This window comes from Macaca mulatta, chromosome 12, assembly GCF_049350105.2.
Source record: "Macaca mulatta isolate MMU2019108-1 chromosome 12, T2T-MMU8v2.0, whole genome shotgun sequence".
Taxonomy (NCBI): Eukaryota; Metazoa; Chordata; class Mammalia; order Primates; family Cercopithecidae; genus Macaca; species Macaca mulatta.
The window spans coordinates 139108151-139131648 of NC_133417.1; the positions used below are offsets into that span (position 1 = coordinate 139108151).

General features: G+C 48.9%; 2 protein-coding genes across 2 annotated transcripts in view; one reads left to right on the forward strand and one right to left on the reverse strand.

The window, feature by feature from the left end:
• MROH2A (maestro heat like repeat family member 2A) overlaps positions 1-1074 on the forward strand; it is a 40512-nt gene extending 39438 nt beyond the window's left edge. The window contains exons 35-36 of the mRNA XM_001110486.5: positions 239-304; positions 794-1074. Of these exons, the coding sequence (XP_001110486.4) occupies positions 239-304; positions 794-915 (188 nt within the window). The 3' untranslated portion in view covers positions 916-1074. The remainder of the gene's footprint in view (positions 1-238; positions 305-793) is intronic.
• A 691-nt stretch (positions 1075-1765) lies between these two features.
• Positions 1766-22376, reverse strand: HJURP (Holliday junction recognition protein). The gene is made up of 10 exons (XM_077957948.1): positions 21790-22376; positions 21261-21327; positions 19994-20049; positions 17206-17302; positions 15000-15064; positions 13322-13414; positions 11811-11889; positions 8236-9821; positions 5249-5325; positions 1766-2335 (listed from the first exon to the last, which is right to left on the reverse strand). The coding sequence occupies exons 1-9, from the start codon at positions 21883-21885 to the stop codon at positions 5278-5280; spliced, it is 2187 nt and encodes a 728-aa protein (XP_077814074.1). The 5' UTR covers positions 21886-22376; the 3' UTR covers positions 1766-2335; positions 5249-5277.
• Positions 22377-23498: the final 1122 nt, after the last annotated feature.

The window sequence follows — 23498 nt, forward strand, 5'->3', positions numbered from 1 at the left end:
ACTCGGGGGGAGGGTGGATCATGGGTGGGGGGCATGTGGCAGAGCTGGGACCGGAGCTCAGGTCTAAGCCCTGCACTGTGCTTTCTATCCCGTTTTGATTTTGGCTTCCTCCTTGCCAATGTGGACTCAACAAAATCTTTCATCAGTGTTCTCATAACGTAAACCAAGTAAACCACAGAACGACTTGCCTGCTGACCTAATACTCGCGTGATGAGCATTTCTTTGGCTATCATTTTAGGAATTATTATGAAGCAGATGTCTACACACTATCTGAAGAAGCTGGACTTCCCAGCATTACGGAATTGTAAGTAGTGGAGAGTGTTAGATGTTGAGTCCACGACTCACCAACTCACTAGGGGAGCTTAGAGAAACCGCTTCAAGGGAAGAGCCAGAGGACCCTTTGCTGTGGGGTTTTGGGGGGCGGAGTGTTACCAGGGCAGAGAGATGCACCTGGGGAGGCCTTTCCAGGACGACAGCTATTGATGGGTGCAGTCCCTTTCATTCCCTGGGCTGTTTCTCCCATGCATAGCTTCTTATGAAATGTTTTTGCCCTGATGCTGCTACCAGGTTCTGTGGGTGATTTCTGTCCCTGTTAGGGTGGTCACTGAAGCCGAGAGCTGCGACGTGTGTGGAAACAGCTCCACCTGCAGTCTTCTGCTTTCCCACACGGGAGCTTCCCCATCTGCCCCTGCCCACCTTTTGCAGCCCTTGCCTGCCATCACTGCCAAGGGCATGCAGCACGTGGTCCTGACTGGGCGGGGCCTGAGCCTTCCCTCTTTGTGTTCCCTCTCAGCCCTCCAGGAACTACAGCTGGACCCGGATCCCGGGGTCAGGCGGGCAGCCCTGGAGACACTCGAAGTCTTGGATAGCTGTAGTCAGCACGGGCTTCTGGCTTCACCCCAAGGAATGTCCTAGGTGGTCCAAATGTAAGATGTAAACTGTCTTCTTAGTGCCAAATGCCAGCCCTTTTAAATTTAGTTTGTAAGAAGTTTAGTCTGTAGGAAAAACACTATTGTAAAATAACTAGTATCCTTTTCTTTCCTTCTGTTGAAATAAACCCCCATTCTCACTGGAGTACAACAGATGTGTGACTGTAAGGTGGTGACAGCCCAGAACCAAGACAATAGGGCAAAGGGAACTTCAGCCTTAATGAGCCACTTCATTTCCGATTTCCCCCCAAGTATGCGTGTCTGACAGCCCCTTGGCCCAAAGGGTCGGAAATTAGCTTTGTCTTCATGTCTTCATTCGTAGTTCGTCCACACACATGCTGACAGTGTGCCTAAGGCCAGGCACTCTGCCAAGCGGTGAGGGGAGGCCTAGAGTGTCCCGTCTGTCTCCAGGGACTTTTTTTTTTTTTTTTGAGATGGAGTCTTGCCTGTCGCCCAAGCTGGAGTGCAGTGGTGTGATCTCGGCTCACTGCAGCCTCCGCCTCCTGGGTTCAAGTGATTCTCCTGCCTCAGCCTCCCGAGTAGCTGGGTGGTGCATACCACCACGCCAGGCTAATTTTTGTATTTTCAGTAGAGATGAGGTTTCACCACATTGGCCAGGCTAGTCTCAAACTCCTGACCTCGTGATCCGCCCACTTTGGCCTCCCAAAGTGCTGGGATTACAGGCTTGAGCCACCATGCCCGACCGGGGCCCTTCTTAAAGGGAAAGGCACCTGACCACAACACACGTCAGGAGGAGGACTGCAGCCAGGGTGGAAGTGCTACAGTGGCACAGGAGGGTGGGTGTGCAAGTCTGGAGACAATCCAGAAAGGCCGTATGGAGGAAGTGACATTTATTCCGGGCCCACCCTCATCTCTCCCTTTGAGGTCCAAAGTTTGGATTGTTGGAACCAGAGCCCAATGAGGCCTGGAACAGAATTTGGCTGCTGGTCAAAAAGGAGAAATTAGCCCCATGTCTAAGAACATGTAGCGGAAGAGAGGGGCAGTGTGGGGAAGGCTTTTGCTATGCTCAGTCCATCAGAATAGTCTAGGTGTCCCCAGAGCAGGTAAACCAGGACTTCCAAACTGTTCCCAGTACAACTGCCGAAGGAATTCACCATCTGGGGTCCCATCAACAGGAGAGAGCTGCTATGCTGTCCAAAAACCAACCCGTGCTAAAGCCTTCTTTGGAATAGTGGTCTTCAAACTGTTTTGTGTCTCCCACGGAGCAAATGGTGAACTGATTTCCTGCCAAGTGATGAAGAGTATTGCTGCTAAACAAGCTTGAACACCACTGATGGAGTGGCGAGGGTGCAGCATTCAATACAGTACAAGGAGGCAGCTGTACGTCTGTACAATTGGCTCTCCCTCCATGCCTGTGCAGAAACATTTCCAGATGGTTTATAGACCTAAATGGAGACAGCAAAATTTAAGACAGTACAGTATTTTTTATCCTCAGAGTATGGTAGTTTTTCTTTTAAAAGTAACAGCAGAAGCCAGAAAGAGGAGGAAGTTATCCGCCTTAGTATGTTCAGCGTTGCTAAAACAGAATACCAAAGGCTAATTTATACAGAAAAAGTTTGTTTAGCTCCCAGTTCTGGTGGCTGGAAAGTCCAAGAGCATAGCGTTGGCATCTGCTCAGCTTCTGGTGAGGGCCTTGTGCTATCTCAAGACACAGCGGAAAAGCAGAAAGGCGAGGGGGCAGGTGCAAAGGCAACCCGCTCTTGCAGAGAGTAAGAACTCACTCCTTCAAGAGGGCATTCATCTATTCATGGGGTGTTCACTCCCATGACCCAGAAACCTGCCACTAGGGCCCACCCCCAACAGTTCCATCTGCAATTACATTTCAAGACAAATGGCATCCAAACCATAGCACTGTGTTAAAATGTAACTTCCATACAATAAAATACCACAAAGTTAAATGACAAATCATAGATAGAAATTACTTGCAACTTATATAAAACTGGATTGTTTCATATCACTGGATTTCGAATACATCCAAATCAGGAAAACAGAGGCAAATATAAAACCAGTGTCCTGAGGACATTTAAAAAACCAGGACTCACAGGAAGACATGTTCAACAAGTCATCAAGAGAAAGCAAACTGTGAAGCAACACATTTTACACCTGCCGGAGCTCAGACTGGCAGCAACTGGAAGCGATAATGTGGGGAAAAGGTACCTCTTATATTGCCGGATATTGGGCAAACTGGAGCAGCCCTTTGGGAAAGCAATTTGGCAATAACTAGTGAAGTTCAAGGCACACCCATCTGTGACCCGTAATTTGCCTCTAGGTGTGTGTGCGCCACAGATAGTTGACACTTATGCATAAGGATCACGGGTGGGTTTTGCTCCCATCTGCAGACATCCAGGACAATAAACCACCTACAGAACTCAAAATGAGATGCCCACATCTATTAGCTCCTGTCACATTCAGTCTCTTGATGAAACAAAACTGTAGCATATGTACAGTATTAATTTACTCATCTAGTTTGAAACAGGGTGACTATACCATATATAGTCTATGGGTCCCTTATTGGCAGATCCTGTAAGTTGGCCAAGAGCCATGCCCAGGTCCTTCTACCTCGCCTTCCTCCACTGGATGACAGAACACCAGCCTCTCTGGCAGCCAGGCCTGGCCCTGCCAGCAAGGTGTCAGCAGTCTGCTGGGTGTTGGGGGAGGAGAGGCACAAGCACTGCTGGGTTGCAGTGATGGTTTTCCTGAAGAGGAAAGGATGGGTCATGTTGTCCTTAGGAAGCAGCAGGCCTGAGGGAAGGCTCTAGATCTGTAGGGGCCATTCTGGCCCTGGCCCAGCCTGAGCCAGCATTACACTGCCGGCCTGTTCTTTGAGGAAATGAGCCGTCTGTGAGGTCTGCAGCACCTGGCCCGGTACTCAGCTCTCAACAGCGTGCACCCTCCTTACTGACTCACAGCCTGTGGACTGAACTGGGTCCCTCAGGTTCATATGATTAAGCCCTAGCCCCTGGCATGATGGTAGTATTGGAGATGGCGCTTTCTGGAGGTGATTAGGTTTAGATGAGGTCCTGAGTGAGGGGCCCTTATGATGGGATTAGTGCCCTCCTAAGACACCAGAGACCTTGCTCTCTCCAGCACGTGGGGACACAGCAGGAAGACAGCTTTCTGCAAGCCACGAAGAGTCCTCACCGGAGCCCAACTATCCTGGCTCCCTTGTCTTAAACTTCTAGTCTCCAAAAACTGTGAGAAAATAAATTTCTACTGTTGAAGCCACCTGGTCTCCAGCATTTTGTTATAGCAGCCTGAGGACGCAGGCGTGCGCGCGTGCACACGCGCATATTCACGCACACAACGTGGTCCCAGTGTAAGACATGGGGGGAAGGGATATGGGGTGGGGTAGGGAGGTGATATCGGACATCAGGAGAGTAATCGCCTGGGGAGGCAGGCAGGAATGAAAAATGTGTACCTCAATCTCATTTTTAATCTTTCATAAAAAAGCAACCCCAAACTCATATGGCAATATATTAACTACGCCAGCATGAGTTTCACCAGTGTATTCTGAATATGTGAACTATTTCACTACAAAAACGTCACCATGATATCCTGTCATCAACAGCTTCAATAAGAATCGTGAGGAGTCACAGGCGCTGTGGCTGCAGGAGTGTCTGGGACCACCAGGACTATTAATTTTCCCTCAAGGGTCATTGCATGCAGGGCTCAAACTTACGTCTCACAAGCAAACAATACTCTCAAATGACATGGGAAACAGGAAATTCTCTGGACATATCTAAATTTAAAAAAGAACACATGGCTGGGCGCAGTGGCTCACACCTATTATCCCAGCACTTTGGGAGGCTGAGGCGGGTGGATCACGAGGCCAGGAGTTCAAGACCAGCCTGGCCAATATGGTGAAACTATGTCTCTACTGAAACTACAAAAATTAGCCAGGCGTGGTAGTGTGCGCCTGTATTCCAGCTACTTGGGAGGCTGACACAGAAGAATCGCTTGAACCGAGGCGGCGGAGGTTGCAGTGAGCTGAGATTGCGCCACTGCACTGCAGCCTGGGCGACAGAGAGACTGTCTCAAAAACAAGCAAGCAAACAAAACCCCCCAAAAACGCACACATTAGAAAAACAGGCCTATCAAAGAGAACCCTAAGAATTCTAACTGAGCAACTTTATTCACATAATTTCTACACCAAGAACTCGAGGGCCATCTCTGATGGAGCCAATTTCACTAATATTTGCTTTAAGGGCAGAGAAGTCAACCAAGTCCTCAGTCTCAAGAATTAAAAACAAAAATACAAACAGAGAGCAAGTGGGAAGAGAAATAACACTCAAAATTACCTAGCTGCACACTTTTAGTTTTGATTTTTCTAGCACAAAATCACTTCTCTTCCATCCTGTAAGACGTGTTCTTTCCTCTAGGGAAAAAAAAGACAAAGAAAATGATGTTAGCAAAATTCTAGTAGAATTCCCAACGCCAGCCACTAAAAGGTTAACTGTTTTCCACTTACTCCATTGCATGTATAAAAATACTTACAGAAAATTACGTTAAGTAAGTTATGTTAAAGAAACAACAAAAATATAATGGCGACCCCCCCACGCCGCCCCCCACACTCCCCCAGGGAGCACAAGCTGGTGGGAAAGTCCACATCCCACACCCTGGCCCAGCTAGCGCCGCTGCGCGAGTGAATTTAGGAGTTCTAGGATTTAAGCTACTTTTCTGTATCTATTAAAAGGAGAGACAGCCTGCCTATTGGACAGAATCGATCTAATCAAGGGGTTCTGGTGGGGATTAAAGATAAGGCGTAAAAATGGTTCAGCATGACCTGGCACACAGAGAGCACTGAGATGTTAGGCATGAAAACTCCATATGTAGTTGTAGCTCATGAAGATTTGGTCTCTTTCCTCAAGAAATTTATCATTTAAGCAGAAAAGCAGAAAAACATAGGAAACCAGTTACACGTTTATACTGTGGTTTAAAAAAAAACCTGGGGTGCTCATGATTTGACTTGCTGTCAAATTCCAGGGCAGCTGGGAGCGCCCTCAGGATGGTCTACTCCCCAGCCCCACAATAATGCAGCCTCACACCATTCCCCGCAAGGCCGAGGTCCCTCCTGTGTGGCTGGGCCAGAAGAAAGCCCTTTAAGGCTGAGCAGGTGAAAAAACAAGACAGGAGCCTCTGCACGGAGCACTGGGGCAGGACGTCACACATGGAAAGGGGTCTGCAGGCGACTGGCACGGTGCCAGCAGATCACAGAACAAGGTGGGAAAAGGCACGAGACAGAATCCCAGGGCAGGATGATGGTAAATGGAAGAGCTGGGGCACTACCTGAGAAAAAAGTTAGGTTTAGACAGGCAGGGCGAGCAGAGCAGAGGAGCTCTGATGTGCGGGAGGCAGGAGAAACCTCGGATCACTCTCTGGGCCGGAGAGTTGTTTTTGGTGAAATGCTCCCCTTTCAACTGAGAAAGAGACTCTTGAGAGGTCATCTGTTAAACAGAACGCATAGGCTTCGCTCTCAAAGCAGCCTCCACGAAGTGTCTGCCATGAAGATGCGGCTGAGATTCTCGAAGGCTTCACTAACTGGGGCTCAAAGCCACCCAGCCAGTGGTTTGTTCTGAAAAAGCCATGTGGGCACAGGAATGGGGCATCAGGCACACAGTTGGAGACCAAGACCCGAGGGAAAGACTCTGCTGTTAGCCAGGCCCTGCCCACACAGTGCCTGACCCTAGCCAGGCCCTGCAGAGAAAAACCCTTCCCATCACCTGAACACATATGTATGTCCATCCTCAACTGGGAAGACAGATGACAACAGAGGGCTTGTTTCATCTGCTCCTGGTTAGTTCACACAGTATGACTTTATACATGAAAATAACTTTGAAAACCAAGACACCCAACAAAACCTGGGAGCTTCTAGAACTGAGCCAAGGAGCCTGAGCTGCTAACCTACGAGACTGGCCCGTGTCCAGACAGCTCCTCACTGCAGCACCCACCATGTGGTGGGAGGGTGGGGGTCACCTGCACAGAGCAGGCAGCTGAGCGGTGGGTGGAGTCTGGGGAGGACGTCTGGGGATGCAATAGCAAAGAACCAGGTAGTAGCGGGAGAATGCCAGTGAAAGTTCCCTGGAAGGGAAGGGCTGTCCCACGGCAGACCCTGGAGCGGGTGGCCCTGCAGCAGTCCAAGGGCATTGGGAAGACAGAGTCACAGTGAGAAAGGCGTCAGGCGGCTCAAGTCACAGGAGGCCGCTGGTGGTCTGAGAGTGTGGTCTCTGCCATGCACAGGCCGGACTGCAGGCTGTGAAGGCAGGCGCCACAGAAGGAACAAGGCATGCCAGACCTTGGTTCTGAGCTGGACGGATGGCAGGAGCCAGCAGCTGAGAAGGGCTCACAGGCCAGGCGGGCCCAGGTGGGAGAAACAGAAAATGGGACATTTATGACAGGCAGCGTCCACGCAAATGACCTCAAAGAGGCACATCGCCAGGGTAGGGCACAAGGGAAGAAGATACTGGAGACACAGCCTCACCTGCTGGAACCACAAACACACAAAACCCAAAGGAACTGGCCAAATCAAACCCACAGTCAAGTCCTGTCCACCTGTGGGTGAGCTGTGGCACTGAGCTTAAAAAGTCGCATCCTCTAGATCCTGGCTGTGGACACACAGACAAGCTGTGCTGGGGAATCCAGGCCTTAATGCCAACAAAGGTACCCACTCACACTGACCTACCCCACCGCACTGTCGCTCGAGAAAAGGGCACACGCAGACTCAAACTCTAGCTGGCGTGATTCGCACAAATGAAGCTGCAGAGCGAGGTGCAGAAGTTTTCACGCCGAGCACTGAGGCGACCTGCAGGGCACCGCTCACGCCTGTGGGAATGCCATGCTCATGGCTCTCCCGGGCCACTCGTGCTCTGTCCCCACCAGGAGTCCCGAAATAGACAGGAAGTCATTTGCTTTAGAACACTTCTGCCTTCCAACGCTATTTTCTGAGTGTCAGATGAAGAGGTTAGAAATCAACGTTCGACAAAGACGAACAAAGTGTAGTAAGTGAGGATTTGTAGAAAACCACCTGTGAGTGCATTCTAGTGGAAAGCATGCGATGCAAGAGCGTCTTCTGCTCAACCTCGATGCATCTTGCACAGGAACATGTTCTCGATATAGACGATTTTACAGGAAGGAAAAGCATTTGGGAGAATGCTCGGAAAATGATCACGAATGTAAGAATTCGGTTGAGATTCACTAAAAGGGGCACAAAGGTTCCCACCATAAAAACCCTCTGTCCAAAGAGGAGTCACTCACATAAAACACCCACGTTCAACCAACAGAAACGCACCTTCCTCTCTTCTGAGTTGGGCTGTGAAGAGCTGCCCTGGTCTCCCGGTCTTACGATGTTGACTACCCCATCTGAGGCACCCTGGGAACTGGCCTGGCATCCAGAGCCCTGGGGGTCTGACAGCCTGGGTCTTTTTGCAGGGAAATGATGGTCCCTCTTGGTGGCACGAGCAACACATGTAGATGAATGAGCCTCAATTGCAGTTGAGCCCAGTAGACTTTTTCTGCACCCCAGGGGTGATGATGGCAACTTCTGGAAACCCTGGAAGTGAGGGTCTGGATTTAATTTTCCTAAGAAGCCTTCTGTTTGATACCGAACTTCCATACTTGCTTTACCTGTAGACACTCCAATACATGAAGGCGCCTTCATCTGCTCAGGAGATCTGAGGCAGTACTTTTGATGAAGCTTGTCAAATTCTTCTTTAATTTCATCATAACGATTCCTTCTGTGGCCTAGCACTTCTTTGTCTGGGCCTGAAAGAGTTTTGATGGGTGACACTGACTTTCTAAATATTCCAGAACTGTTCCCTTGAACGTGAAGATCAGAGGTCTGTTGCGGGCGAGCTGGGCTGTGTGTGGGGTTGGCCTTTGGAAGTGAAGAAGAATTGCTCTTGGGCAGGCACCTACCTGATTTCAGAGATCCTTTGGCCAGGTTTTCAAAAGCCTCGCTTAAACTTCTTGCTTTTGCTTTGCTGGAAGGTAAACTCAGCTTGCAGGTTTCTAAGCCCTGAAGGCCACCAGGACTCGCAGGACCCCCTTTGTACACGTTCATGGCCCAGGAGTCTGGGAGGCCCATCTGGGGAGGCTGGTTCCTGGGACTCAAGCAATATTCCCGATGAAGCTGATCAAATCGCGTTTCAATCTCCCTCTGACGGTTCTCTCTATGGCCCTGTTGTATTCTTGGTCTGGAAACTATTTTTACAGGAGAAATTAACCATTTTAATGTCCTAAATCTATCTTCCTGATCAAGATTATACGTTGCACTGGAGTTGAAATAAATCAAGGAAGAATACTTCGAGGGTGTCACTTTCAGCTCCTTCCAACTTGGATCTAACTTATGGATTTGGGGTTTGTTGACTTCAAGAAAAGCTTTTTCCAATTTTAAACCTGTCGTATGGCAAGGAACATCTAATACGTTCTTGCAATCTCTGATTGCTCCTGTGTCTTTCACAGGCTCACAGCAGGGTACAAAGTTCTCCTTGGAGCTCCTCTGAGAACGTCTGGCTCCTTTGCAATACGTTTTGTTCATCCTGCTCTTACCTCTGTGCCTGCTCCTGGAGTTCCAGTTTTGCATGATGAACGTTTTGGTGGAGATGATGCTTGATGGCTTTGTGCTCAACAGGCGGCTCATGGAGTGCAGCATCCCTGCGTACAGGTCACTGATGGTCACGTTGCAAATGTCATCGTCTTCAAAGTGCTGGCTGCTTAAGAAGCTGCTGCTACTGGTCTCTTGCAGGGAAAGGCTGTCATTTCTAGGTACTAAGGCCATGTCTGTGGAGGAAGGATGTGAAGGATCCCATTCTCTGGGAGATGAAGCTGGTTTTGCTGGGTCACCAGGACTCTTTCCAGAGACACGACTGTAGTATCCTGGGAGAAAAGATACACATAAAGTAAAGGTGTGTTACCATTCTAAACCATCCATGTGCACAGATGACAGAACTTAAGATTGGATCAGGACTATGTTTTTTTAAGCAATAGCAAAAACAAAAACACCACAAATGTGTAGGAGTAGACTCTTCTCAGAGATATTTTTTGCTATCAAAATTTGATTTCTACTCTCCATCGTACATTTCCCAAAGGTGTCTTCCTTTGCTTCTAGGCTGTTTAGAAGATGGATGCCTTTGCAGAAGCTAATTAGAAACTGAAAAATGACAACGCCGTTTACCTACAGGGATGGGAAGGGGCGTAAGACTTCTAAACAAACATCTTCATATAGCTTTGACTTTTGCATCATGTTAAATGTTTCCTATATGTAACCAACAATGATGGGGAAAAACCATAAAATTGAACACAAACAGAAAAAGAAAATTTGTATGTTACATTGACAACTGAAAGAGAAAAAAGAGTCCAAATATGCTGAATGTCTGCCTCTTAAAGAGATATTGTCTAGGAATAAAAAGAGCTGCTTGGAAATGTTGAAGCTTACTTAGCACATGGTTGTGAAGAGTGGTAGCAGGTGCCGCAATGCTAGAGTTATTTTGTGCTGCACGATTGACCAGATGAGCGCGTGTTAAGTCATTGTGGCTGGTGAGAACAGGGAGAGGAAAATACGGCGTCAGGGCAGGGGTGAAGAAATGCTCAAAAAATCATGGGGTTGCACCACACGACACAAAAGCCAGACTGAAAGGGGCTCCCTGACAGCTAAATCTGGGACTACTTGAGTGTCAGATTGAATACTGGCAATGGATTATAACATGGGAATCAAAGAACAAGAAGACTCAATGAATTCCTACTGATCCTAAAAAGTAAAAATAAATCAAAGCATGAGAGGGCACTACAGGAAGCAAAAAAAAAAAAAAAAAGGACCAGAGGGGAGATAGCTCTTTTCAACAGAATGCCAACTGACGTGTGCCAAGGAAGAGCAGAGACAGAAACAACCTGGGCGGGGACCTCCACCCAGGAAATCCACATTGCTGGCTTCTAAGTCACTGGGTGAGAAGTTTTTAGAGAAAAGGTTCCTAAGAGATCTCAAAGAATCACACAAATGACTACAAGGAAAAAGGGCCTGTCGCAATGAGAAACATTGAATTAAGGTCTTACCTGAACTCAATGACCAGCCTCAAAAGTCACCAAGAATGGGACAGACTGACCAAATGTTCTCAGGACAAGTCGTCCCTGTAGTAATTTTGCCAAATATGTTTAACATGAACCTAACCATGAGGAAGCAATCAGATCCAAATTCAGGGACATTCTGCAAAACTACTGGCCTGGGCTATTCAAGAAAGGCAATAATATGAAAGGTGGCCACGAGGGAGAAAAGGTCAAGGAGCTACTCTTGATGGAGGGAGACTAAACGCAACAGTGGTACCAGCCTGAATGGGTCTGGAAATGGTCAGGCAAACCAGAAAGGCTGCAAAGGCCATCATCGGCACAATGGGTAAAACTGTACTGCATCAATGTTCAATTTCTGGCATGTGTTAAGGGTACCGTAGTCATAAAGGAGAATGACCCGACGTTTGGAGGTATGTGTGAGGCATTTAGGGATAAACGCATACACAAATGCAATAAATACACACTGTGTGTGCACATGTTTTGGGGGTGATAAAGCAAATACGACAACGTGTTAATTGTGAAACAGGTGAAGCGTGTTCACTGCACTAGTCCTGTGCTTCTGGAGATGCAAAACTTTTCAAACTAGTACATTGGAATAAAGAACAGACGCGCAGAGGAGAAAACAGCTTATTTCAAAACATCTTATCTTCCAGTGAAATGCAAGTGTATCTCTAACAATTTATGTTGATGAAACACGCCAGGAAATGATGGCGTGGCCAGCGTGAGCAGCTCTGAGGGGCCACACAGCTCCAACGAAAGTGAAGGAGACATGCATGGTTCATAGAGTTTCTGTGTCGCACTCACCAGGGGCAGGCATGGCAGGTGAGGCCAGTGAAGGCAGCGGAGTCACATGTGCATCCTTTCCAGCTCTGTCACCTGCATACTGAAATCAGAGCCAGTGGTTACAAGAAAAAAGTTGCCAGGTGTCAACTGGGTGCAAGGAGCTGGGTTCTCCCGACAACGGGGACTGTGCATCTTAATACAGCCGCGCCGACGAGCGTGTGAATGTGGTGACAGTGGCCAGCTAGGCTTCGGGCAGTGGGAAGAAAAAGTGTCCTACTAAGATCTGGACACTTGATGTGGTCTCCAGGACAGCTTCCAGCCACAGTCATCACTCATCTGCTAGTAACTTCTTATCCCAGGGGCGCTGGTAGTTTTCTTGGTCTACCATTATACTCGGACCGCAAGAACACCTAGGGGCCAGGTGGATGGTGGACAAAGAAGACCCGATAGATCCATTCGTTCCTAACCCTAATCTGTTCCCCGGATCAACACAGCAACTACGAGGGTACCACTTGCTGCCTTGGGTTAAAGGGAAAAGCATTTCAGGTACATCCACTAAGTCGATGGTTCCAAATACAGGCTTTCCACTGGTCAGGAGCACAGTAGGAAAACACACACACCCCTGTGAGATTGCTACCTTTTTTTGGAGATGAATTTTTATTCTGCAATGTGTACTTTCTAGGCATCTGGTGTTGCAATGTCCCTTATTCTATGGCAGAGGGCACTGACTTTTAAGAGAGGGGTTGGCAGGTGAGCGTGCCCACCTCTCAAGCCATCACATCCTCCCCCCAACATGACCTCTCAGCAGGCGGGACAGGTGCCAAGGGTCAGCCACCTCACCTTGCAGCTGATCCTAGCCTGATCACACCAGGGAATGTGGGGACTACTGCTTCCCTAACTGTGCAGCTTCAAATCCTGGTCCAGGGGTTGGGGCTGCTCTTAAGAGTCTCATGTGTGGCCCCACTAGTTTTTTTTTTTTTTTTTTTTTTTGAGACAGAGTCTTGCTCTATCACCCTGGCTGGAGCACAGTGGCGCAATCTCAGCTCACTGCAACCTCCGCCTCCTGGGTTCAAGCGATTCTCCTGTCCCAGCCTCCCGAGTAGCTGGGATTACAAGCGTCCGCCACCACACCCAGCTAATTTTTCTATTTTTAGTAGAGATGAGGTTTCACCATGTTGGTGAAACCTCCTGACCTCAAGTGACCCACCTGCCTTGGCCTCCCAGAGTGCTGGGATTACAGACGTGAGCCACTGTGCCCAGCTGCCCCACTAGATTTTTCTGTGAGCTGTCCCAGACCAGTGGGCAGAGCGCCTCTGCCAGGGTTCCCACCTTCCTGATGGCGCTGCCCTGGGGAACCTAGAGTGTTTATTCAAGAAGAGCAAGTATGTCAGCATGTGAATAAACAATTTGGAAATCATTACTTCAAATGCTCTTTACGGGTTCTGCAGAAAGTAACAAAAAGCATAATAACATCACACCTCAATGTGTTTATGATCTAATTATGTAAAAACAAATACGGGGAAACAGATTACCTCAAAATACTCTGCACTTTGTAGGAGTATATCCACTTGGGTCAAGTATTTCCTTCTTAACTCATTTTTCAAAGGGCTTTGAGGCACTGCAGGCTGATCAAAAAAGAGAAGTCAGAATTTTTAAGAGCTTCTGAGTACACCTGACATTTTGTATTCTGGAACCAACTGGCAAAGTTCACTAATGTACAAATCTTTACATGATGCTACTCAAAGTCACTTTTGCCTCCATGATGTTATTCCAAGTCACTTTTTCACCTCTTGCTGTGTTAATAACCCAGAAGAATGTGAAAAGACAAAACAAGAATAAAATAAAAACCATGTCTAGAGAAGTTTATGACAGCATTTCTAGACCAGAAAAAAAAATCATCTGAATATTCATAGGTGAGCTCGGGACTCAACTACTGGTAATAACCTCAAACTGGTAAGTTTATAAAAAATTCAGTGCTCCTGGCTGGGTGTGGTGGGTCACGCCTGCAATCCCAGCACTTTAGGAGGCTGAGGCAGGTGGATCACTGGAGGCCAGGAGTTCGAGACCAGACTGGCCAACATGAAACTCTGTCTCTACTAAAATACAAAAATTAGCTGGGCATGGTGGCAGGTGCCTGTAGTCCCAGCTATTTGGGAGGCTGAGGCAGGAGAATCGCTTGAACCCAGGAGGTAGAGGTTGCAGTGAGCTGAGATCGCTCCACTGTACTCCAGCCGGGGTGACAGAGTGAGACTCCGTCTCAAAAAAACCAAAAACAAAAAACAGAAATTCAGGGCTCCAGCTCAGGAGGCTCTCCTACCCCTCCCCTGCCAGACACTGGAAATAGAGGGCGTCACCCTCCATCCTCTGCTGCATGGCACTGGCACTTTGGTTCTTGACTCTTGGCACCACCCCCTTCCCCTCTGCTGCCAATCCCTACACAGTCTCTCAGTGAGCACCCACTTTCTTCCCCAGGACCACTGCCTCCTTTTTCTTAGTTACTGAAAGTTACACATGGGTGCGTGGGAAACCCTCTGCACAAAAGCGGCAATTTTAGAGGAAAACCATGCACCAGCTATTCTAGCAGGAGACAGGGTGTGACACGGGGGCCAGGAAAGACGCTAGAGTCGGTTAAGCTCTGTGTAAATTCTCATCTATCCCAACCAAGGAGGATAAGAGGCACATCCTGTAAGAAAACGGGTGGTTTCTGTGACCTCGGGGCATCCTGGGAAACAGACATATAAATGACACTTACTGTTTAGGTGACAACTGCCCAATGAGGCGACCTTGTGACTTGAGGCATTTGACGGCAGACCTGGAAATACTTTCTAGAACACCTCTCTTTTGACCCTGCCCCTGTGGGGGAGACTGACCAAGAGCCCAACTTCCCTGTCGTGTGCTCATCCAAGCAAATGGCACCCTGCCAACCACACTGACAGCTTTATCTGCAGAGTGAAAATCATCATGAATCAGGCTTGCACTATGGGTAGAACTGGCTGCCAAGTGCTAGACTGAGAGGAGGACCTTACTGCTGAAGGGAATCCGGACATGAGGAAACCTGAGACTTGGAAGTAACAAAAGCCAGCCTCAGGAGAGGACTTCCAGAAGGCTGCAGGCAATGCTGCCCGCCGCAGGCCACAAGGGCTTTGCTGGATCCACCCCTGAGCCTCCAAGCGCCCCCTCTGTCCATTCATTACTAAAAGCAGTACTTACTGCTAAGGCCCAAGCAACTGACTCTTCCTGGTCTGACGTGGCATTGATATCTCCGCTTTTTGAATCTAAAAGTCAAACAAGTAAATCTCAATCAGGATTTTCAGGAAAGAGTGCATTTTCCTCCCAAGGATGGTTTTGGCATCACTTCAAGTAATTTCTACAGTAAAAACCCCCATTGTTTCAAGGGTGCACCCATTGGAGCCATCTACGGCTGCCCATGGTTCTTAGTAACCCAGAGAACCCCTTAGAATGAGAATCTGCCTGGGGCCATGGAGTGAGGAAAAGCAGATTCTGCACCACCTCCCGCTTTCCATGGCCTCTGAGCCTGGAAGTTGAGACACTCAAGCCCAGCACCGCTCAACAGAACTTCCAGTGACCATGGAAAATGGTGTGTGCTGTCCTAGGCCAGTCACTAGCCACATGGGGCTACTCCAGCTGGGATGTGGCCAGTAAGGTGGAGGAAATGGGTTTTAAATTTTATTTAACTTTCAACTAATTTAAATATCATTCAGAGAGGGCTGGTGGGTGCCATACTGGGCAGTACAGCTGTCAAATAACTATTTCCTGTGATGTCAAGCAGTCAGGGAAATTCATGGATCTAAGGATTTAGAGTTAAAATCTGGATTAATAGCAGTAAACACATAGCACCACAGGTAAATATCCTCATGAAGAGCTTTCCAATTCTACTCTAAAAGACCACCAGCTTCCTTTTAGTGACTCAACACCCATCACTAACTGTAGGTGCAGGCAAGGTGCCAGGGAAGGGGCTGGGCAGAGTGGACAGAGGCTGCAGAAGGCCAGTGTCCAGGTGTTTAAAGGCTAGTGACAAAACTGTTTCAGCAAAGGAACCCAGGTTTAAAGAGCTTAGATAAGACTGGGGGTCTGTTTATCCGGGGGCAGTGAGGAGGCCATGTGGTCAGGCAGACCTTCAGGCCCCATTCTGGGTTCTGGCCTTTTACCCCAAAAGCAATGCGAAGCCATGTGTTCCATCAGAGAAGCGGCCTGACCACATTCACAGGTGCGTCAGTGGGGTAGAGGGAGCCCGGGTGGGGATGGGGGCTGGTGCTCAGCGGGGACATGAGAGCTAAGCGGGGACATGAGAGCTAACGAGGCACAAGGCACAGGACAGGGATGCCTTGGCCATGAGGAATGAGGCAGGGCTGAGATGAAGAGGACCCTGGGTTTCTGGCTCACACTAGAGGGAAGACAGTAGTGGCCTGTAGTGAGGCACAGAGCAGAAGATGGGGAGCCGGTCTGTCCGGCTGAGCCTCAGCTGTGCCAAGTCTGGACATGAAGTATTGAAGCAGAGGGGCTGCTAGGCAGTAAAACGCCTCCAGTTGGGGTCTGGCTGGAGGTTATAGTCAGGAGGAGCATGGGGCCAAGGAGCAGGGGGCCACAGAGGCCCAGGCCAGAACTTCCAGAAGGTTTAAATGCTATGGAGAGGGCAAAACCCAAATAATAAAACCCAAAGAATGCCAACAGGATTTAGCAACAGGGTTGCGAGAAACCTCACCCAGAGTTGGGCTTTAGAGATGGAGCCAGGATGGAATCGGGAGAGGAGGAACGCATGGGGTTGGTGGGGTAGGGAATCCATGACAGCAAATGGAGCAGGTTATTTGACTCTGGTTGTAAACGGAACTGGGCAAAGGGAGGTGGCGAGGAAGGGGCCCAGGACAGGGGAGAGCCACGAAGGGTCTGATGTGTCTAAGGTGAGGCTGGGCGCATCTAAATACCAATGGATGGACCCAGGGGACAGAGGCTAAAGACAGAAGGAAGGGGTGAGGGATGGATTCCTGAGAAAAGAGGACAGGATGGGGTTGGGCAATGAGACTGGCCTGGGGAAAAGGAAGGAGCCTCCTAGGAGGATGAGGTGGGAAGTTTCCCTATAGAAGTGAGAGTTCACAACACCACCTTGTAGGGGCAAATCTTAACTTATTAAATCTGCATATTAACTTTTCACATGGAGGGGCACATTTATTTACTCAAGAAACACCTGAGTACCATTCATATGTCAGGCACTGGATGTAACTGTGGGGAAGGCAGAGTCAGAGGAATCAACAGTGTACTTGAACATATTTTAGTTTTTAAGATGTACCTTAGAAAAAATAAAAACTTTATTACTGAGGAATCCAGGCTTTCAGCTGTTGTAACAGGTGCATCAGGCCTGGTCCCCCGACCTCAGTTCTCTGACGAAGGCGACACTCACCGGCTCCCAGGACTGTGCGGTGCAAGGAAAACTCAGGACCCTGGGCTGCAGCTTGCACAGAGCCATCTGTCCTGTCCGCGGGCCTCACGGGGGAGTCCTCCAAGTGCAGACGCCAATAAAGACATGGTTGTTTGAGTGACAGCACATTTCAAAGTCACTGTAAAGTAATAAACCTGCAATCCTTCCGTTAACACAGGAGATAGCAAGAGCCTACCACAAGGCTTCTCTTCTCCCTGTATGTCCACTATATAAGAGGCCTCAAGAGCGCAGGAGGGAGCTGAGGCTCCCTTCGGTTGCACCGGGAGCTGCTACTTAAAAAGCCACTTGGAAGGTAGGGAAGGAGCAGGGAAAGTCAGGGGCCCAGGCACAAGCAGATAAGCCCACCCCTCCTAACACTGGCCCAGGGATGACAGGGTCTGGGGCAAACCGAAAAACAAATAGGAACGAACAAAATTGTCCTGAGGTCATCAGTGAGAACATAGAAATAGTCGAGTGGCCCCCAGGGGACTTCCTGTGATCTTTAAAGAATGTGCTGGAGTATTTAAGGTGGGGAGGAGCCAGTTTCAGCCCAAGCCTCACGCACAGAGGCAGGTGCTGTCCCGACCAGGAGCTCACACCTGGTGGGCAGGGCTGGTTGGGCGGCCACACTCCTGGTCAGGCCTGCTTCAGCTCTCCAGAGCCTGCTCTACAGCACGTCCCACAAATAATCCCAGCGAATGGCATCGGTGGGTTCTCAGTGAAATTCAAGCATTCAAGATACCAGATTGGCTAAAATATTAATATTTTAGGAACCACCCAGCCTTATAAGAACAGGGTGTGAGAAGGTGGTGAGGCCTATACCATTAGGGATGGTCCTCAGGTGTCAACTCTGAGGGTTCAGAGGACTTGGGGCTACCCAGGAGCACTACAGGGTAACTGAAGCCCACTTCTGGAATATCAGAACCTTTGCTTCCAGTGAAACCACCATGTAAGATGGAGTTCACAGAGTTGTTTTGTGGCGGTGTCTGAGGCAGAATCTGGTTTGAGAATCACAGAGAAGCAGACGATCTACAACAACCCCAAACTACTTGGTAGCTCTGGTAGCTACAAAGAGAGCCCAGGCACTGTGTTATAACCGACCCAGCACAGGTCAACGCCCGGCCTGCTAGGGCCCACAGCCTCCCCCAGCACCCAGGGCAGCAGGAGCACCAAGTCGTCTGGGAAAAGGTGAAAGCAGATCTGGGCACTGTCACCAACAGCAATTACAGTGAAGTCAGATATGTCCCAGCTGAAATCTCAGGCTACGCCCAGTTTCCTAATCCCAAGAAAGGGTCTGAAGATTCTGGAGACCCAGGGTAGAGGTCCTCCTACATTTTAAAAACAAATCTTAAATAAATCTTCAAATGAAAACTTGTTGCCACCAGGACCATATAAGCACTGGTATGATGAGTGCTCATCTCTATTATGTATAATTCAAAGAGTATATATCCTTTAAACCAATAATCCCACTTCTCAGAATTTACTGAAAAGGGGAAATATCAGTATTGGGAAGAGATAAGGACCAGGATTTTCTTTGAAAACCATATCTAACAGAGGCTTTATAAATAAAGTTTTATTGGAACACTGCCACGTACACTCATTTACATATTATTTTCGGCTGCTTTCCCCCTGCAACACAGAGCTGAGTAGTTACAGCAGAGACCATACAGCCAGCAAAGCCTAAAATATGTACCATCTGACCCTTTGTGGAAAAAGTGTGCTGACCCTTATTTATTAATAAAGGAAGCCACAAATAGCTAATTGCCTATCAACAGGAGAGCAGTTAAAAAAATATGATTTTTAAAATAATTATATAATTTTATAATTATACAATAGTTGATGAAGAGTTCGCCATATGTATTAACTGGAAAAGTGAAGGAGAAAAAAATGCATTTATGAAGATGTGTGTTATAGGGAATCACATTGTACTAAAATAGCATTAGTGACCATCTTTGCAGAGAGAAATCAGCTCATTTATGTAGTTGTATGTACTTTTAACATTTCCATGACTAGAATAATTAATCAAGAAGATTTGATTTCAAATTTGCTGTTAATATTATGTCACCTTGACCTTGATGTTTTCATTCTTGGGTATGGGTTCCTTGACCTGTGATCACAGGGAGGAACCATGTGGCATCTGAGAGGCAGTGATTAATTGAATACCAGACAACCTTGCAAAAGCCACTATGGCAAAAGGGCTCCTGGATGTCCCTGTAGAAAGGGCAACAGCACCTTCCACTAAAATAACAGGTCTCAGAGCTGCAACACCCTCGGAACAACTAGGCAGGGAAACCCGGGTCTTCAGAAGGTAGACAAATGCAGAGGGAAAGATGTGTGGTCCTCCAGGCCGCGCCTCCCCTCATCTCTCTTCCTCCCATTTCAAAACAGGAAGAGAGACATTCTTCTTCCCTAGAAGGAACTGGATTTGGTCTTTTCTGTGAGCCCCTCGCTGGGCTGGCACGTGGCCTTGGGGAGGGTTACCCAGCTGGCCCAGCCTCTGCATGTGTGTTATCAGAGCCCCTCAGCCTGTGACACAGGAAACACAGGGTGACACAAAAGGCCAAACATTACACAGTGCCTCCTTGCACTTGACAAGCTACAGAAGAAACGCTTCTAAATCCTTAAAAACAGAAAAAGAGTATAATCAAGGTGAGAAGTGCCCCGTGGTGGCCTCTGCATAAGCTCAGAGGTTGGGCACACCCACACCTTTATTCACATCAATGCTCCTCCACAGCAAGGTTATGTGGCAATAAAATTTGACACTAAATACCTGGATCTCTCTTTCGTTTCTTTCCTTTATTAGTCTTCCACCCCAAATTCTCAATCCTGAAGAAAAGAAACAAAAATGACCATTGACATAATCCTGAACGCTGAACTTCTGCTCAATCTGTGTTCACTGGAAGCCAAAGTGACAGGCAAAAAAAAGGTACAAAATTAAAACCAAGCCAGGCTTCTGATACCCTGCTGTTGTTCCTCTTTGTAAAGTTTCAGGTTTTTAAGGCAAATGTGTCATTGATGGAACTCTCTCTTACCTACTAGGCAATGGCTCATCAAATTACATCATTAGCCCAAAGAGTTACATGAAAACAAGGAACATATGTGACAGCAACTGTCCTTAAAATACATAAAGAGAGGACAATCTATATACTATTTAGAGGGAGTAAGCACTTTTCGCAGGCAATCTCTACATCCCATATACGGAATGAATGCTTTCTAAGGGCAATCTACATGTTATACAGAGACCTGCCACTGGAATATTTTAGTTTCTGCCTATGTAAACTTTTCACCCAAGATGCGCCTGGATTGCCTATAAAGGCGGAAAGGTAGGATTTCTTTTAATTCAAGGAGCAGATCTTGTGAACCTTTTGTGCCCGTCTGTTTAATGCAACACAGAACGTGCTGTGAGGTTTGTTTTCATTAAGTGATACTGAGTTAGTTATAAAGCTATACGGGAGGAATTGACCCCAGCCAGTGCAAACTGTCACCAGCTATTTACCAAAAAGAATCCACAAGATTTCAGTCCGTTACATTAACTATTAAACGGAATGCCTTCTCCCTATTCAAGTACTTGGAGCCTCAAGGAAGACAGTTACTACTCCAAGTTAAACAGGGCAAACAATAGTCAAAGTGAGTATTGGCAGTGGAGGGTGGGTACTGTTCCCAGAGTTTCACAGGGATTGTACGTAACTGTTACAACACCCCTGCCCAGGAGACATTATTGTCAGCATCCTTCCCATTTCACAGATGAAGACACTGAGACCAGTCCAGCTAAGCAACTGCCCCGAGCTGCCATGGTGTGGAGATGGCCAGCGGGGATGCCAACCCGGCAAGCCGGAGGCGTGCGAGCCAGGAGGCACCTATGTCTCTTCAGGAATTGTTTTAATAAGTAATCCAAGTAATTTACAGGTTTAAGGGCACCAATGTTTTGGTTCCTATTAGGTGAACAATGTTTACTTCCTAAAACAGCAGTGACAGCATTTCAACTACTCCATTCGCACTCTTCACCCGAATACTCAGAAGGCGAGGATGACACTTACCCTGTGGCGTCTCGTAGGTCAGCGTGGCCATTTGCACCACCGGGGTGTCCTCGAAGGGCTGGTTGTACTGTGGAGGAGGAGGGGTTTCCTGTCAGGTCCCAGGGGCCTCAGACCCCGGCGGAGGCGGCGCCAGCCCGCGAGAGGCCGTTAGTCTGGCCGGGGGCGCCCCAATCGCGGTCTCCGCAGCGGAGTCCGCAACCCCGCCTCTCTCGTCCCACTCAGGAGCCCCCCAGCCCCACCAAACCCTCCTCTCTGCACCCGAGCCCCAGTCCCGCTTCCCCACTCCCCGCTCCGGAGGCCGCAGTCTTTCCTCCCCGTCCCCGCTCCGAAGCCTTCGGCGCTGCCTCCTCCTTCCCTCTCTGGAGCCCCCAGCTCCGCCTCCACCTTCTCTCCGCACCCAAGCCCCAGTCCCGCTTCCCCAGCACCCGCTCCGAGCCCTCAGAGCCCCTTCCCTTCCCGTCCTACGTCCCCTCCCAGCCTCACTCCGACCCGCAGGCCTCCCCTCCTGGCGGACCGGCGGGGGCCGCACCTTCTCTATCAGTAGCTGCATGCGCCTCTGGAAGCGGCGGCGACTGGCCCTGAGTTTCTGCAGCAGCGGGTCGTCTTCCACGTCCTCGCTCTCCATGGTGCGCAGCGGACCCAGAATCGTACCAAGCCGCAGACTTAACCGCTACCCCAGCGGCGACCCGGACCGCAGGGCCCGGCGCGCCGCACACTCAAATAAGCGACTTCGCCCTTCCTGCCTTCCTCTCGGTTTTCTATTGGCCAGCGCGGAGAAGCCGGGCGCTGATTGGGCCTTTCAAACAAATTTGCATCCCTCCTCCCGGCCAATCCACGCCCGAGTTTCCAGCCACGCCCCAAGAAGCGTGTCCGGCGGAAGGGAGGGTCGGTCTCCGGTAGCCGAAGTGGGTGGAAGTTGCTACAATGGCTCTGTGCTTGTTAATCAGCGGGGCTGTGCGAGATCCGGTGGGATGCGTGTCATCTCCCGCGCTGTGCACCGGAGATAAGTACGGCCTGGAGATTTCTGCGTGACTTGCTCTAGGTGTCGCCGCCGGGCGGGGGCCGCCTTCCTCACTCGCCCGCCTGGGATCCCGGCGCGGTTTCGAGGGCAGGGGCCTAAGAAAGACAACCCCAAATTACCAACCCAAAAGGAGGCAGGATAGCGAAAGAAAAAATAAGTCTCAACGAATGACACATTTAAAGATGCTGACAAATGCCATACACATCACAAAATCCAGGAAAATACTTGTTTTAACCCACCTTTTCCCCCATGTATTTCTGATTGCATATTCTGCTTCTTCATTGATATTAATCTTGTAATATTTTCTCCAGAGAGAAGAGCAAGATAAATCAGTCTTTAGTATGGCTGATGGAATTTGTGATTGACATCTTAGGAATGTCAATCCTAAGGAAACACAGGGTGACTTAACCACATTTGTGTGCTTGTGCTGATGTGATTACCATAGTATGTGATTGAAAATAAAAGCATTACTGAGCACCAAGAGGTCCCTTAGAGGGGGATCTTCACCTCCTTTCAGCCTGCACGGCAATTCTATCATGATGTCCTGCAGAAATTTAGGTGGGGGTGGGGGGAGCGTGAGAACTTTGGGGCTCATGTAGTGTGTGTGACCACAAAATGTGTTGCGTTGGGCCGGGCGCGGTGGCTCAAGCCTGTAATCCCAGCACTTTGGGAGGCCGAGACGGGTGGATCACAAGGTCAGGAGATCGAGACCATCCTGGCTAACACAGTGAAACCCCGTCTCTACTAAAAAATACAAAAAACTAGCCGGGCGAGCTGGCGTGCGCCTGTGGTCCCAGCTACTCGGGAGGCTGAGGCAGGAGAATGGCGTGAACCCGGGAGGCGGAGCTTGCAGTGAGCTGAGATCAGGCCACTGCACTCCAGCCTGGGCGACAGAGCGAGACTCCGTCTCAAAAAAAAAAAAAAAAAAAAAATGTGTTACGTTGTGCTGGACACAGAGATGTGCTGGCCTGATTCCCCTTAAGATGCCACAGCTGCTGGGGGGCAGTTGGCAGGGGCCTTCAGTTGTCAGCCTATTCTGGGACGATTCAGTTGCAGAGAACTCCCTCACCCAAGATCCTGCTGCCCCAGGGTGGCCCAGCGCCAGTGACTGATCCAGGTGGGAACAGGAAGGCTGTACTATTTCAGTCTGATGGAAGAAAACCCTGGGCCACTTTATCTTCCGAGCTCTCAATTCCACGGAATTGGATGGGGTAACC